Raw genomic sequence first — 16,098 nt, 5'->3', positions numbered from 1 at the left:
GGTGTACTCAAAGGTCTGATTGAAAATATATATATGATCTAAGGTAGGAATATGAACATATTACAAGCTATTTATCCATCAATTGTATGTAGGGGGCAGGGAAAGACCCCCAGTATAGACTAGAAAGGCAAGTTATATTAAATATGGGTTACGGATATGGTTCTGAACTTTTTTAAAAGATAAATCTAAATAGCAAGGTCATTATATGAGGGAGCGGGACATTATCCCAGGGGAAAATCCTTAGCTGTCCTACAAAGGTCTTGCCCGTTATATGGCCTACAAATTGCATACTTCCACTTCATTTTAACTGTGGTGGAGAGTTGTCTCAGTACACTTTTCTTTCATATTGACATGGCAAGACATAATGTTTTGTTTTAGTCTGTCATATAGAATGACTTTGACCTTGACCTTTAATTTGACTTGAAGGTCAAATATCAAGGTCATTATCCATGGTAGACAACTCATCATATTTAGGTGCTGACATTATGTGTAAAGTATTAAAAAAAACTTCTTCAAGGAAGAGAAATATGTGTGCTCCAGTAAGAAAACGGGGAAAAATCAAATATTTAACGTTGAGGTCAAAGGTCAAGGTCAATTGGCAGTTTTCGTTTTCTGAGATATACTGTTTTCTTAGCTCACCTGGCCCACAGGACCAAGTGAGCTTTTCCCATCACTTTGCGTCATGCGTCCGTCGTCGTCGTCGTCCGTCGTCGTCCGGCGTTAGCTTTTACAAAAATCTTCTCCTCTGAAACTACTGGGCCAAATTTAACCAAACTTAACCACAATCATTATTGGGGTATCTAGTTTAAAAAAAGTGTCCGCTGACCCGGTCAACCAACCAAGATGGCCGCCATTGCTAAAAATAGAACATTGGGGTTAATTGCAGTGTTTGGCCAATAACTCAAAAACCAAAGCATTTAGAGCAAATCTGACAGAGATAGAATTGTTTATCAGGTCAAGATCTATCTGCCCTGAAAATTTCAGATGAATCGGACTACCTGTTGTTGGGTTGCTGCCCCTGAATTGGTAATTTTAAGGAAATTGTGCTGTTTTTGGTTATTATCTTAAATATTATTATAGATAGAGATACACTGTAAACATCAATAATGTTCAGCAAAGTAAGATTTACAAATAAGTCTGACGACCGAAATGGTCAGTTGACCCCTTTAGGAGTTATTGCCCTTTCTAGTCAATTTTTAACAATTTTTCGTAAATCTTGGTAATCCTTTACACAAATCTTCTCCTCTGAAACTACTGGGCCAAATTAATCCAAACTTGGCCACAATCATCTTTTAGGTATCTAGTTTTGAAAAATGTGTCCGGTGACCCGGCCATCTAACCAAAATGGCCACCACTGCTAAAAATAGAACATAGGGGTAAAATGCAGTTTTTGGCTTATAACCAAAGCAAATAGAGCAAATCTGAATGGGGTAAAATTGTTGATTAGGTCAAGATCTATCTGCCCTGAAGTTTTCAGATGAATCAGACAACCTGTTGTTTGGTTGCTGCCACTGAATTGGTAATTTTAAGGAAATTTTGCAGTTTATGGTTATTATCTTGAATATTATTATAGATAGAGATAAACTGTAAACAGCAATAATGGTCAGCACAATAAGATTTACAAATAAGTCAACATGACTGAAATTGTCAATTGACCCTTAAGGAGTTATTGTCCTTTATAGTAAATTTTTAACAATTTTCATAAAATTTGCAAATTTTTACTAACATTTTCCACTGAAACTACTGGACCAAGTTCATTATAGATAGGGATAATTGTAAGCAGCAAGAATGTTCAGTAAAGTAAGATGTACAAACACATCATCATCACCAAAACACAATTTTGTCATGAAGTCATCTGTTTCCTTTGTTTAATATTCACATAGACGAAGGTGAGCGACACAGGCTCTTTAGAGCCTCTAGTTGTAATACACCTTCATGCCAAATATCTTAAGATAGTGTCAAGAGATAAATAAGTTATTATGATTAAATACATAGATTATTGTGAAAAATATATGAAAATAACCCATTTTTAGTCCGTTGCCATGATAAAGCTGTAAGAGACCCCAGCTAAAAAATCAAAAAGCTTGTAGTACTCATGTATACCTTCATAGAAATATTTAAAACATTTAAAAAATCATAGTTCTTTAAGGTGTAACACCACCATTGATCTTCCCTTATTAGTCTTTGTTAAATTGGCATTATTTTTTTAAATTGTACAGTATTTACCTTTATTTCAACCAAAGAAATTCTTTGCATGAATAAAGTTTAATCCTTTCCAGTGCTACATTGTTGTATAGTGAAAATGTCACACTACAGTTCATTGCATATAAGAAAATAACCATGACCGGAAGTAAACAACCCAAATTTTACACTGTTATTTACTGGTTACCTGCGTTGGTAACTATGTAACGTTAACTTTCCAAAAAGACCATCGAATAAAAAAGGAATGACGCTTTCAGACACCTAACATACATGTTTATGACTCAGAAAAATTTATAAGTGCATTGAAATGCAGGGTTAATTTTCTACAACTGTCAAATGCAAGGGAATATTTTTTTAGACCTACTTTCGTATACAACCGGATGTGACGTACCATGGTTTGGTGGTATTACACCTAAAGCGATTTCGTGTCCATTTGTTGATCTTTTTACCAAGTATCCAAAATATGCCCAAAATGTCCTTTTTGGACCGGTCAACCCCAAAATTTTGCTATACTCAAGCTTTAACATTTTGTCAAGTTTTGAAGGACGAATGATGCTTGTTATAAAAATCAACTTAAATACCAGTTATAAGAGATAACACATGTTAAAATAATATATATTTATTGGCGAAGTAAGATCACGGCTTCTGTCGGTTACCAACCCATGAACAAAGGGTCTTTGGGTAACCGTAAATTAAAATTATAAATCAAATCTTCAAAATATAATAGATAATTAAAATTGAAATAAAACTAAAATGTAATGAAATTATGAATTAATAGTGTGCTGAATTGCACCATGGCAACAGATGTCCAAAATCAACATGAAAAACTACGTTTGAAGTGTAAATGAAGAAATGGATTAATGTTCTAAATTAAATAATAATAAATCAAGTTTATCGGTACTGGTGCAGTCTATAAAGTCCGCCGTTCATGACCTCTGGCAACAGACGGTCATAAAATCATCTTTGGTCAGTGCATTATTATTGTCAAACATTATCACTTCACCATATGGAGGTCGTAGTTCGGTTAATTGTGTTTACATAAACACAAACAAATCCAGAAGCCGTGACAGGTTTTCTTTAAGGTTGAAGTATATGTACAGACAACACACATAAATCTGTAAAATAAGAACAAAAACAGCAGTATCGAAAATAAAAGGGAGAGGCTGGGTGGGTATCAAGTAATCATGTGTATAATAAATTAAATCAATAGTCTGACCTTAGATCAATATAAATCCTTGAAGATAGCGTTTGCAATATTTGTGATGAGAATGCAAGAGCAGTTAATTTATATGTAGTGTAATAAATTTAGACATGCGCGTCTGATTTGACCTGCTAATGAACTATTGCTGGTCTTCCTCTGATAACGCGATTTAATGGTCGAGCCCTTTAAATCGAATTATAAGAGATAACACATGTTAAAATAATATATATTTATTGGCGAAGTAAGATCACGGCTTCTGTCGGTTACCAACCCATGAACAAAGGGTCTTTGGGTAACCGTAAATTAAAATTATAAATCAAATCTTCAAAATATAATACATAATTAAAATTGAAATAAAACTAAAATGTAATGAAATTATGAATTAATAGTGTGCTGAATTGAACCCTGGCAACAGATGTCCAAAATCAACATGAAAAACTACGTTTGAAGTGTAAATGAAGAAATGGATTAATGTTCTAAATTAAATAATAATAAATCAAGTTTATCGGTACTGGTGCAGCCTATAAAGTCCGCCACTAAACAAATTCGAAATTTTCTGTCATAACAGAATGTTTCGAAAATTGTTACCGCCAACCAGTATATTCAGAGAAACAAAATTGTGATATTTTTATAGATTTTTTTGGAAATTCAGGCATTTCCAGTAGATGGCGCTGTAACATCTAAAAATAGCTTAAAATAAAAAAAAAATCTTGACTATCATAACATGTGTTTAAAATTTTATTTCATTTCGTTGACATGTCATGTGGACCCACTTATAAGAATTTTGCATGGTTCTATCAAAGTCTGGGTGTTACTACAAACATGAATGCCAAACTATGACGTCAAACAACAATATTGTTAATAGCTATCAAAGGTACCAGTAAATAGTTAAATGATTACAAGTTCGTTGATAACTCTAACAACGACATCAAAGCAACAGCAATTTATGAACCTTTTTAAATAGAAAAATTAAAGTCACTTTGTGACGACTTCATTAACAACCATTAGAAAACAAAAAGCAGATTTCCTTGCAGGTTTACAATTTACTGATATGATTATCGTGCGTTCTCATGCATTTATTTCAGTTTACCCCAACTACAATTAAGTGTACTTACAATTCCAGGCAACATTTTATAGAAATGATTAAGGATCGATATATGAATATTAATGCGAATGTATATCTATTTTATTTGGCAAAGCATGTTTTATGAATTATCTCCCTTTGGCAACCGAGAAGGTAATTATGTTTGAGTTTGTGTTAAATTTATTCAAATGTCACAGGCTCTTGTTTTTGGGAAAGCATTTGTACATTTCTTTTATACATTGGTAGTATGTTCAATTTTCAAAATTGTAAGACTTGTGACTTCAAATTTTGAGTCTTGAAAAAAGACATCAAAACATATTTTATGATTATGCTTCAATCTATAAGTGTCTGATAACTTTTTTAAAGATAGTTCTTGATTTGCTCCTGAATATGTGGTTAAGTTTTTCTTCACTCGATTTATTGTATTTATCATACTCTGATATGTTCATGTTTTACTTTGTTTAACGAATTGCGAATTTGTTGTATGATTAAATTTAATATTCATGAACATTGGTTCTTACGAAAATGAATCAATAGTACATTCGAATAATTAATTATCTATGATTCATTAATATATTGTAAACATTGAAAGATATAATTTAGAATTTGATTGAAAAACCAAAAATCAATTTCGTTTTTTTGATAATTTATTTTTTTGTTACATTTTCATAAGTAAAATTAATATAAGTGTTGATTCTAAATTCCTAAATTTCAAACACATAATCAGGTGATTTCCTACTGTAACTGTGTTTAAAATGTATATTTCGGAAACATTAAATTTTAAAAGATAGAAAAAAGTTTCGGTGCTCACATTTATTCGGAAAACAATTAGATTACAATAGAAGATATTTTCAAACATATCAGAGAAATATTTGTCAACAAAATTATCGTCTTCAACTTTGTAATGTTTCTTTTGTAGGATTTGTTTTAAAGATACACCTGACGAATAATTTCAATATTCAAATTGTTATACTCTATGGATATTTGAACAACACATGCTATCGTTAAATTTAAACGTTAAATAGTTTTGTATTTGCAATCGAAATGTGAAACCGAACGTGCGATTGATAATCACTGATTTGATGCTGTCAATAGTTATCAAAGGTACCAGAATTATAATTTAGTAAGTCAGACGCGCGTTTCTTCTACATAAGACTCATCAGTGACGCTCATAACGAAATATTTATAAAGCCAAACAAGTACAAAGTTGAAGAGTTTGAGGATCCAAAATTTCAAAACGTTGTGCCAAATTCGGCTAAGGTAATTTATGCCTGGAATAAGAAAAATCTTTAGTTTTTCGAAAATTCAAAGTTTTGTAATCAGGAAATTCATAAAAATGACCACCGAAATGTTGACTACTGGGCTTGTGACACTCAAAATTTTCTAACATCAGATCTCTTATTCCCAAATTACACTTCTAGTTTAAATTGACCAAAATGATTTGATGAACATGTACAAGTCGTTGCTATCGCCGTAACACATAAACTGATCTGACAGAGAAAAAAAATCATAGTAAAAATAAGTTTAACAGTAAAAACTGTAAAAACACAAAACACAAATATTTTTAAAAACTTAATTTCCAATGTTGCACTCGACTGTGTACGGAAGTTCAAGTCTTTCTTTTTTTTTTATCTTCATGGACGATATTATCAAAATGATTTTTATTGACAACATATTTGATAGTATTAATGGCTTGAAATCTTGGAGCAAACATTTATATAGTAACACGACTTTTTCTACTTTTTTATCTCTACCTGTCAGGTTGTCATCCCACACATTATGGTCCGGTCTGTGATCAAAGGTGCCCGGAAAACTGCCACGGACCATGTGACCTTGAAACTGGGCTTTGCATATTTGGTTGTTTAAACGGATGGACTGGTGTTGAGTGTAAACAAGGTATAAAAAAATGATATAAATAACATATTTTGTATTGCATTTTTTCGGCTTTGGATGGATAAATGCGATCGATCTGCAATTTGAATGCAAATCATTTAACAAAAAAATAACACTAAAAGTGCAAGCTTAAGTAACGTTAAAACATAAGTTTAACGCATTATAGGATTATTTTTCGTCAGAACAGTACGCGCAAGTAAGACAAGTTCTTCCTGACTTAGGTTCAAAACCACATCAACGTTATAGAACTAGCACAGAAAGTTGAAGAAAAAGGTAAAAAAGAGAAATGAATGGGTGAAATAATACTTACCATTACATTAATGATAACAATTCAACTTCACCAACTATTATTGAAATATAGCTTTGTTGAAATATCATTTCAATCAAGCATCAACTACAGTTAATTGTGTCAAACATTACCAATCTACTTATCTATTAACAATTAAAGAACGTTTGGTCGTTTCGAAATTTATAATAATTGTCTTCATTGCATTATCCTAAAGAACTAATTCAGAAATGAATCGTTGTTTTGCTGACAGGAAAGCATACTTATGTCTAGTAGTTGTATTTATACTATAAAAAGGAAACAACATGTTGTATACATTTCATGCATTCGATGCGCTTTTCTGGGTTTACTTTCGTCAGCCTAATATTTGAAAGCCAAAGACTTATAGAAACCGAACCAATTGAAAGCTATATGACAAAAAATAACCTAATAAAATAGTTGATGTGTTACAGTCATCAATATAATTGGCAATTTCTGTTAAACTGTAAAATGTAAAACCGTTGAAAAGCACTAAAATGGCGTCGATATAAAAAACAGACCCAAAAGTGCGTTAAATTCCTTTTCACATTTGCAGCAACTACAGGGATGGTATACTTTAGAGGCTTCAAAAAACTTTTAGAGTTTAGAAAACAAGTGTATTCAACTGGAATTAGATTTGTTAAGGTTCTTAATTGATTCTTCCGTGATTGATATTCATCATTTGCAAACCACATTGAATTGAAAAAAGTGGAGACTTTGAAAAGAAGCTTAAAGTGAGGTCGAACGTGTAGTTCAATTATTTATATATGGAAACAATTGCATATTCTATAACGACGGGTTGTATATACATATGTGTATAACGTTTACATTACAGCCTGTCAAAGTGGTACTTACGGCAAGGGCTGTCAAGCATGTTCAACAAACTGCTTTAATCCATCATGCAATCGCTTGAATGGAGAATGCATTGGAGAATGCAATGATGGATGGAAGGGACTGGATTGTACAAAAAGTGTGTTTTTATTTATCACTAGTATTACTCTTTTCTATAAATAATTACAAAGAAGATATGTTCATAAGATCATGTGTTTTAACTTCACGAAAGCATGATAATTGTATGTAATTGACATAGAAATCGATAGTACTAAATACTGATTACGCTTATTGTATGGTTTATTCTTATATCAACCTTCAAATTCTATAAATAATCGTGTGAGTTGATTAGATTTTTTTATCTACAAAATAACATTAAAAAAATAAAATGACAATTAAAAATGATTTCATTATCTTTATCTTTACATTCAATAGTCTGAACTATATGCTTCTTTCCGAAGTCACACATATATTTTTTTCAGAATGTCCTAACGGTAGCTTTGGGAGAAATTGTTTAGGATTTTGTGACGGATGTATATCAACTTTGTGCGATAATGTTAATGGATTGTGTGATAACAAAACTAGTTGCAAGCCTGGTTATGAAATCGGGGAATACTGCAACACAAGTACGTTAAGTATGGATTTGTTTGTAAATTGCATAAACTGGAATCTAGTATTACAAAATATTGCACCATTTGATGGATAACATCAACGAGATAGTAATGTAAATTTCACAAATCGATACACATTTAAAAATAAATAAATAAATAGATAAGAGTGCACATGTATCATTATCAATAGCAAAGTTAATAGTGTTTACGAGAACACATGAGAATAAAATCAGCAAGTGCTGTCGCGGAAGCAAACTAGGAAATTTGATAATCATAAAAGGTTTTGTCAGCTTTGTATGATTTTTTCAAGATCAAAAGAACCATAAGCTTGGTCATATGCATGTTACTAATAACGAATAGTTAGTTGCTTTGAATTTAATTCTTTTAGCTTTTTGTTATCTAATTTAAATTATATGTCAACTTTTTTTCTTAAATATGGGTACACAAAACCAAAAAAGTACATGTACTCTTAACTGTTACAGCTTTAACAAGTGATTAATCTAACAGAAGATCAAACATGCCTCAGACTATTATTATGTACTTCAATGATGTTATATTGCGCCCATTCTGTTTGCATTTTCATTAAAGAATACTCGGTTAGAGGTAAAACTATGAACGCATGATTTATAGATATATATGTGTCAATTTTTACAAGTATATCAAAATAAGATGATATTCTTGAATTTTATTTATTTTTGAAACTTTAATGTCTGTTTATCAGTTACATTGTAGGTTGTGACGATTGGTATTTCGGTAATAATTGTACAAGACAATGTCACTGTCTTGAGACACCCTGCGACACTGATGATGGGATATGTTCACCAGAAGGATGTAAGGAAGGATGGCATGGTAAATCATGTGATCAAGGTATATGAAACTATGTTTGTCATACCAATAGAAACGACCACGCATGCAGGTATTCATTGATACAAATCTTAGTGGAATGATATCTGTATAAACACTTCTTTTTATAACCGGAAACTAGATATGACAATCATATATTGATTTTAGGTGTGTCTATCCCTTATAATCCCGACGTTAATTTGTGATTTTGCTCTGTGTATATAGAAAATTCCAAAACAACGTTATGGGTGCACCTGAAAGAGCGGGAAAATATAGATAAAGAAACACATGATATCGGTATCGGATTTGATCCGGAACTTGTGAAGTATGTGTAATTTTAATTAATTAGAAAACAAAAGGACCGGCAATGGTGTATTTTTTTAATCAATACCATTATCCTATATTAATAACATGAATATATAAAGTTGATTTCTTTAATTAATCGTGTTAACATCATGTCAGTTAACAAATTGGACCTCGTTATTTTAGTCGTATAGATAAAAAAAATTCGGAGGTAAATGTTCTGTTTGATCTTGCATTATGTATATGCTATGATAGGTGTTGAAAGCTGACACGACAAGCTGTGTCAGTGTCGTGTCGCAGCTTCGATTTCTATGGAATCAAACATAAGGGAATTAAAAAATATAATGAATAAATTTTAAATTATGACAAATTATTTATAATTTCAAGAATAATTACTTTAACCTTTCGTTCACCTTCAAAACTAGAAAATTTATGCATCTGCCTTTTTTTATAGTCAAAGAACCGGCGCCCACAAGTAAAAATAAGGTATCGCAATTCCAAATTAAATATCAAGGGTACTGTATTGCGTCACACCATTACATGCACATTTCCTTTTGGAAAAGGTGAATTTGACGTTTACTGTTGTGACAACATGACACCTTTAATATTCCATACATCAGTCCACAATAACAGCGACGATTATATCTGATACCAGAGTGTGACGTCGAACATGTAAATCAATGTACACAAAACTAACGGGACTTCACATTATATAGACATAAGTTATTTTAGGTTCTATCAAGGATTTCAAAAAATATATAAACAGTGTCAGACAACTTACACATTTCTCATAAAACAAACGTTCAGATGAAGAACTTCTATGATTCTGACTTTCTGGCACGGTAAGTTTAACTACGATATGGCACAAATAAAACTGGCGTATTAATGTGTCCAAAGTATATAAGTCTCAGAAATAGAAAGACCGTTTTAATATTTTCTTGTTTGAAAGCAAATCCGTTATTTCATTGATATACCATAATATATTGGTTTTATTGTAGCATGTGACGATTGGTATTTCGGTTACAATTGTGCATGGAAGTGTTACTGCATGGCTGGCCCTTGTAATCTGTTAACAGGAGAGTGTCCACCTGGAGGATGTAAAAAAGGCTGGCATGGCGTAGCATGCGAAGGTAGGAAAAAGTAGGAGAGGTTTATAGTTTTTACTCCGTTTCGCCTTATAACTTGCATTATCATAATTCAGCTGGTACATGTAGGTACAATATTGTTTTGCTTCAAATAGTTATTTTGATTTATATTCTTACATGTTAATAGAGTGATCATTTGTTTTTGTTTCTAGAAATAACCTGTATAAAAGTACATCTTTTTTTGCATTTTACATATTTTATTGACAAACATCTATTTAACAAAGAGGTAAATTTGCAGTCTTTTTATAACTGTGGATTACGACAATGAGAATTTAAAACAGCTGGAAAGGATCATAAAACGATTTCACACATATCTTCTTACTCCTGTTAATCATGACTATAATGCTTTTAATGTTATCGAAAATATTAACATTTTTATTATTTTCAACTAAGAAATTGACATATCGATCCGACTGTTAGCACCCGGTTGAAAATTGTATATCGAATATCGAGCAATAAACCGACTGCTTATTTCACATCCATTTAGTGTCCTCGTTTTCGTAAATTTGCTTCCCGCAGGGATTTTTTGGGTCATAGATCATAGATGGATCAAGTAATGCTTCAGATTATAGGAATATTTGGGGGGAATAAGATTGATTGGGTTTTCTTTACTACAAAAAATAATTATGGTATAATTTTGTATTCCTATATGATGATGGCATCAGTCACTAGTATTGCATTTTTGTATCTTATTAACCCATTTCCAGAAGTGTTGAATTTAACCGACCAACCATATAAAAATTATGTTCTTAGTGCTATCATAAAGAAAATCGGATTTTCAAGGATCCGATTACAATTTCTGAAAATGTTTTAATATTATTTCTGTTAAAACAAAATGAATAAGAAAATGAAACGACTCAAACACTAATATGAAGAAAGAATGGAAATAAACAAGGATGTGGTTTTGTTCTTTTATTTTCATGGAAAATTATTAAAAAACACAATCAGTGCAAATATGTTCCTAGCAATCATATAATTTTTAAAGCATGATGTATCAAACTAATTTTGCAGACGTGTTATAGAATAATAAAAATATGGAACAGGACTTACCAACCGTATGGGTTTTTAGCTCACCTGGCCTAAAAGGCCATGTGAGCTTTTCTCATCACTTGGCGTCCGTCGTCGTCGTCTGTCGTCGTTAACAATTTTTCAAACATCTTCTCCTCTGAAACTACTGAATGGATTTGAATGAAACTTAGCATGATTGTTCCTTAGATTATCTTGCACAAAGTGTGTGCTTCAATTTTTGATCCGTCAAAAAACATGGCCGCCGTTACTTAAAATAGAACATAGGGGTCAAATGCAGTTTTTGGCTTATATCTCAAAAACGAAAGCATTTAGAGCAAATATGACGTGGGTAAAAATGTTCATTAGGTCAAGATCTATCAGCCCTGAAATTTTCAGATGAATCAAACAAACCATTGTTGGGTTGCTGCCACTTAATTGGTAATTTTAAGGAAATTTTGCAGTTTTTGGTCATTATCTTGAATATTATTATAGATAAAGATAAACTGTAAACAGCAAAAATGATCAGCAAAGTAAGATCTGCAAATAAGTTAATATGACCAAAATTGTCAATTGACTCCTTAAGGGGTTATTGTCCTTTAATGACAATTTTTCACAATTTGTTCATCATATTTGCTAACTTTAAAAAATCTTCTCCTCTGAAACTACTGAATGGATTTGGATGAAACTTAGCATGATTGTTCTTTAGATTATCCTGCACAAAGTGTGTGCTTCGATTTTTGATCCGTCAAAAAACATGGCCGCCGTTACTTAAATAGAACATAGGGGTCAAATGCAGTTTTTGGCTTATATCTCAAAAACGAAAGCATTTAGAGCAAATCTGACATGGGGTAAAAATGTTCATTAGGTCAAGATCTATCAGCCCTGAAATTTTCAGATGAATCAAACAAACCATTGTTGGGTTGCTGCCACTTAATTGGTAATTTTAAGGAAATTTTGCAGTTTTTGGTCATTATCTTGAATATTATTATAGATAAAGATAAACTGTAAACAGCAAAAATGATCAGCAAAGTAAGATCTGCAAATAAGTTAATATGACCAAAATTGTCAATTGACTCCTTAAGGGGTTATTGTCCTTTAATGACAATTTTTCACAATTTGTTCATCATATTTGCTAACTTTAAAAAATCTTCTCCTCTGAAACTACTCAATGGATTTGGATGAAACTTAGCATGATTGTTCCTTAGATTATCCTGCACAAAGTGTGTGCTTCGATTTTTGATCCGTCAAAAAACATGGCCGCCGTTACTTAAATAGAACATAGGGGTCAAATGCAGTTTTTGGCTTATATCTCAAAAACGAAAGCATTTAGAGCAAATCTGACAAGGGGTAAAAATGTTCATTAGGTCAAGATCTATCAGCCCTGAAATTTTCAGATGAATCAAACAAACCATTGTTGGGTTGCTGTCACTTAATTGGTAATTTTAAGGAAATTTTGCAGTTTTTGGTCATTATCTTGAATATTATTATAGATAAAGATAAACTGTAAACAGCAAAAATGATCAGCAAAGTAAGATCTACAAATAAGTTAATATGACCAAAATTGTCAATTGACCCCTTAAGGAGTTATTGTCCTTTAATGACAATTTTTCACAATTTGTTCATCATATTTGCTAACTTTAAAAAATCTTCTCCTCTGAAACTACTGAATGGATTTGGATGAAACTTAGCATGATTGTTCCTTAGATTATCATGCACAAAGTGTGTGCTTCGATTTTTGATCCGTCAAAAATTATGGCCGCCGTTACTTAAAATAGAACATAGGGGTCAAATGCAGTTTTTTGGCTTATATCTCAAAAACGAAAGCATTAAGAGCAAATCTGACATGGGGTAAAAATGTTCATTAGGTCAAGATCTATCAGCCCTGAAATTTTCAGATGAATCAAACAAACCATTGTTGGGTTGCTGCCACTTAATTGGTAATTTTAAGGAAATTTTGCAGTTTTTGGTCATTATCTTGAATATTATTATAGATAAAGATAAACTGTAAACAGCAAAAATGATCAGCAAAATAAGATCTGCAAATAAGTTAATATGACCAAAATTGTCAATTGACTCCTTAAGGGGTTATTGTCCTTTAATGACAATTTTTCACAATTTGTTCATCATATTTGCTAACTTTAAAAAATCTTCTCCTCTGAAACTACTCAATGGATTTGGATGAAACTTAGCATGATTGTTCCTTAGATTATCCTGCACAAAGTGTGTGCTTCGATGTTTGATCCGTCAAAAAACATGGCCGCCGTTACTTAAATAGAACATAGGGGTCAAATGCAGTTTTTGGCTTATATCTCAAAAACGAAAGCATTTAGAGCAAATCTGACAAGGGGTAAAAATGTTTAGTAGGTCAAGATCTATCAGCCCTGAAATTTTCAGATGAATCAAACAAACCATTGTTGGGTTGCTGTCACTTAATTGGTAATTTTAAGGAAATTTTGCAGTTTTTGGTCATTATCTTGAATATTATTATAGATAAAGATAAACTGTAAACAGCAAAAATGATCAGCAAAGTAAGATCTACAAATAAGTTAATATGACCAAAATTGTCAATTGACCCCTTAAGGAGTTATTGTCCTTTAATGACAATTTTTCACAATTTGTTCATCATATTTGCTAACTTTAAAAAATCTTCTCCTCTGAAACTACTGAATGGATTTGGATGAAACTTAGCATGATTGTTCCTTAGATTATCATGCACAAAGTGTGTGCTTCGATTTTTTATCCGTCAAAAATTATGGCCGCCGTTACTTAAAATAGAACATAGGGGTCAAATGCAGTTTTTTGGCTTATATCTCAAAAACGAAAGCATTAAGAGCAAATCTGACATGGGGTAAAAATGTTCATTAGGTCAAGATCTATCAGCCCTGAAATTTTCAGATGAATCAAACAAACCATTGTTGGGTTGCTGCCACTTAATTGGTAATTTTAAGGAAATTTTGCAGTTTTTGGTCATTATCTTGAATATTATTATAGATAAAGATAAACTGTAAACAGCAAAAATGATCAGCAAAATAAGATCTGCAAATAAGTTAATATGACCAAAATTGTCAATTGACTCCTTAAGGGGTTATTGTCCTTTAATGACAATTTTTCACAATTTGTTCATCATATTTGCTAACTTTAAAAAATCTTCTCCTCTGAAACTACTCAATGGATTTGGATGAAACTTAGCATGATTGTTCCTTAGATTATCCTGCACAAAGTGTGTGCTTCGATGTTTGATCCGTCAAAAAACATGGCCGCCGTTACTTAAATAGAACATAGGGGTCAAATGCAGTTTTTGGCTTATATCTCAAAAACGAAAGCATTTAGAGCAAATCTGACAAGGGGTAAAAATGTTCAGTAGGTCAAGATCTATCAGCCCTGAAATTTTCAGATGAATCAAACAAACCATTGTTGGGTTGCTGTCACTTAATTGGTAATTTTAAGGAAATTTTGCAGTTTTTGGTCATTATCTTGAATATTATTATAGATAAAGATAAACTGTAAACAGCAAAAATGATCAGCAAAGTAAGATCTACAAATAAGTTAATATGACCAAAATTGTCAATTGACCCCTTAAGGAGTTATTGTCCTTTAATGACAATTTTTCACAATTTGTTCATCATATTTGCTAACTTTAAAAAATCTTCTCCTCTGAAACTACTGAATGGATTTGGATGAAACTTAGCATGATTGTTCCTTAGATTATCATGCACAAAGTGTGTGCTTCGATTTTTGATCCGTCAAAAATTATGGCCGCCGTTACTTAAAATAGAACATAGGGGTCAAATGCAGTTTTTTGGCTTATATCTCAAAAACGAAAGCATTAAGAGCAAATCTGACATGGGGTAAAAATGTTCATTAGGTCAAGATCTATCAGCCCTGAAATTTTCAGATGAATCAAACAAACCATTGTTGGGTTGCTGCCACTTAATTGGTAATTTTAAGGAAATTTTGCAGTTTTTGGTCATTATCTTGAATATTATTATAGATAAAGATAAACTGTAAACAGCAAAAATGATCAGCAAAATAAGATCTGCAAATAAGTTAATATGACCAAAATTGTCAATTGACCCCTTAAGGGGTTATTGTCCTTTAATGACAATTTTTCACAATTTGTTCATCATATTTGCTAACTTTAAAAAATTCCCTCCTCTGAAACTACTGAATGGATTTGGATGAAACTTAGCATGATTGTTCCTTAGATTATCATGCACAAAGTGTGTGCTTCGATTTTTGATCCGTCAAAAATTATGGCCGCCGTTACTTAAAATAGAACATAGGGGTCAAATGCAGTTTTTTGGCTTATATCTCAAAAACGAAAGCATTAAGAGCAAATCTGACATGGGGTAAAAATGTTCATTAGGTCAAGATCTATCAGCCCTGAAATTTTCAGATGAATCAAACAAACCATTGTTGGGTTGCTGCCACTTAATTGGTAATTTTAAGGAAATTTTGCAGTTTTTGGTCATTATCTTGAATATTATTATAGATAAAGATAAACTGTAAACAGCAAAAATGATCAGCAAAGTAAGATCTGCAAATAAGTTAATATGACCAAAATTGTCAATTGACTCCTTAAGGGGTTATTGTCCTTTAATGACAATTTTTCACAATTTGTTCATCATATTTGCTAACTTTAAAAAATCTTCTCCTCTGAAACTACTCAATGG

The 16,098-nt window shown here is 31.8% G+C and overlaps 2 protein-coding genes across 2 annotated transcripts in view; both read left to right on the top strand.

Annotated features, from left to right (window-relative positions):
- Positions 1-16,098, top strand: part of LOC139482734 (receptor-type tyrosine-protein phosphatase epsilon-like) — a 109,491-nt gene that overhangs the window by 13,173 nt on the left and 80,220 nt on the right. Inside the window, exons 4-5 of the mRNA XM_071266832.1 lie at positions 6,249-6,383; positions 7,520-7,654. Of these exons, the coding sequence (XP_071122933.1) occupies positions 6,249-6,383; positions 7,520-7,654 (270 nt within the window). The remainder of the gene's footprint in view (positions 1-6,248; positions 6,384-7,519; positions 7,655-16,098) is intronic.
- Positions 8,562-16,098, top strand: part of LOC139520676 (cell death abnormality protein 1-like) — a 57,757-nt gene continuing 50,220 nt past the window's right edge. Inside the window, exons 1-3 of the mRNA XM_071313537.1 lie at positions 8,562-8,565; positions 8,859-8,993; positions 10,271-10,402. Of these exons, the coding sequence (XP_071169638.1) occupies positions 8,562-8,565; positions 8,859-8,993; positions 10,271-10,402 (271 nt within the window). The remainder of the gene's footprint in view (positions 8,566-8,858; positions 8,994-10,270; positions 10,403-16,098) is intronic.

This window comes from Mytilus edulis, chromosome 1 (assembly GCF_963676685.1).
Source record: "Mytilus edulis chromosome 1, xbMytEdul2.2, whole genome shotgun sequence".
Lineage (NCBI taxonomy): Eukaryota > Metazoa > Mollusca > Bivalvia > Mytilida > Mytilidae > Mytilus > Mytilus edulis.
This window is presented reverse-complemented; position numbering and strand designations above follow the sequence as displayed.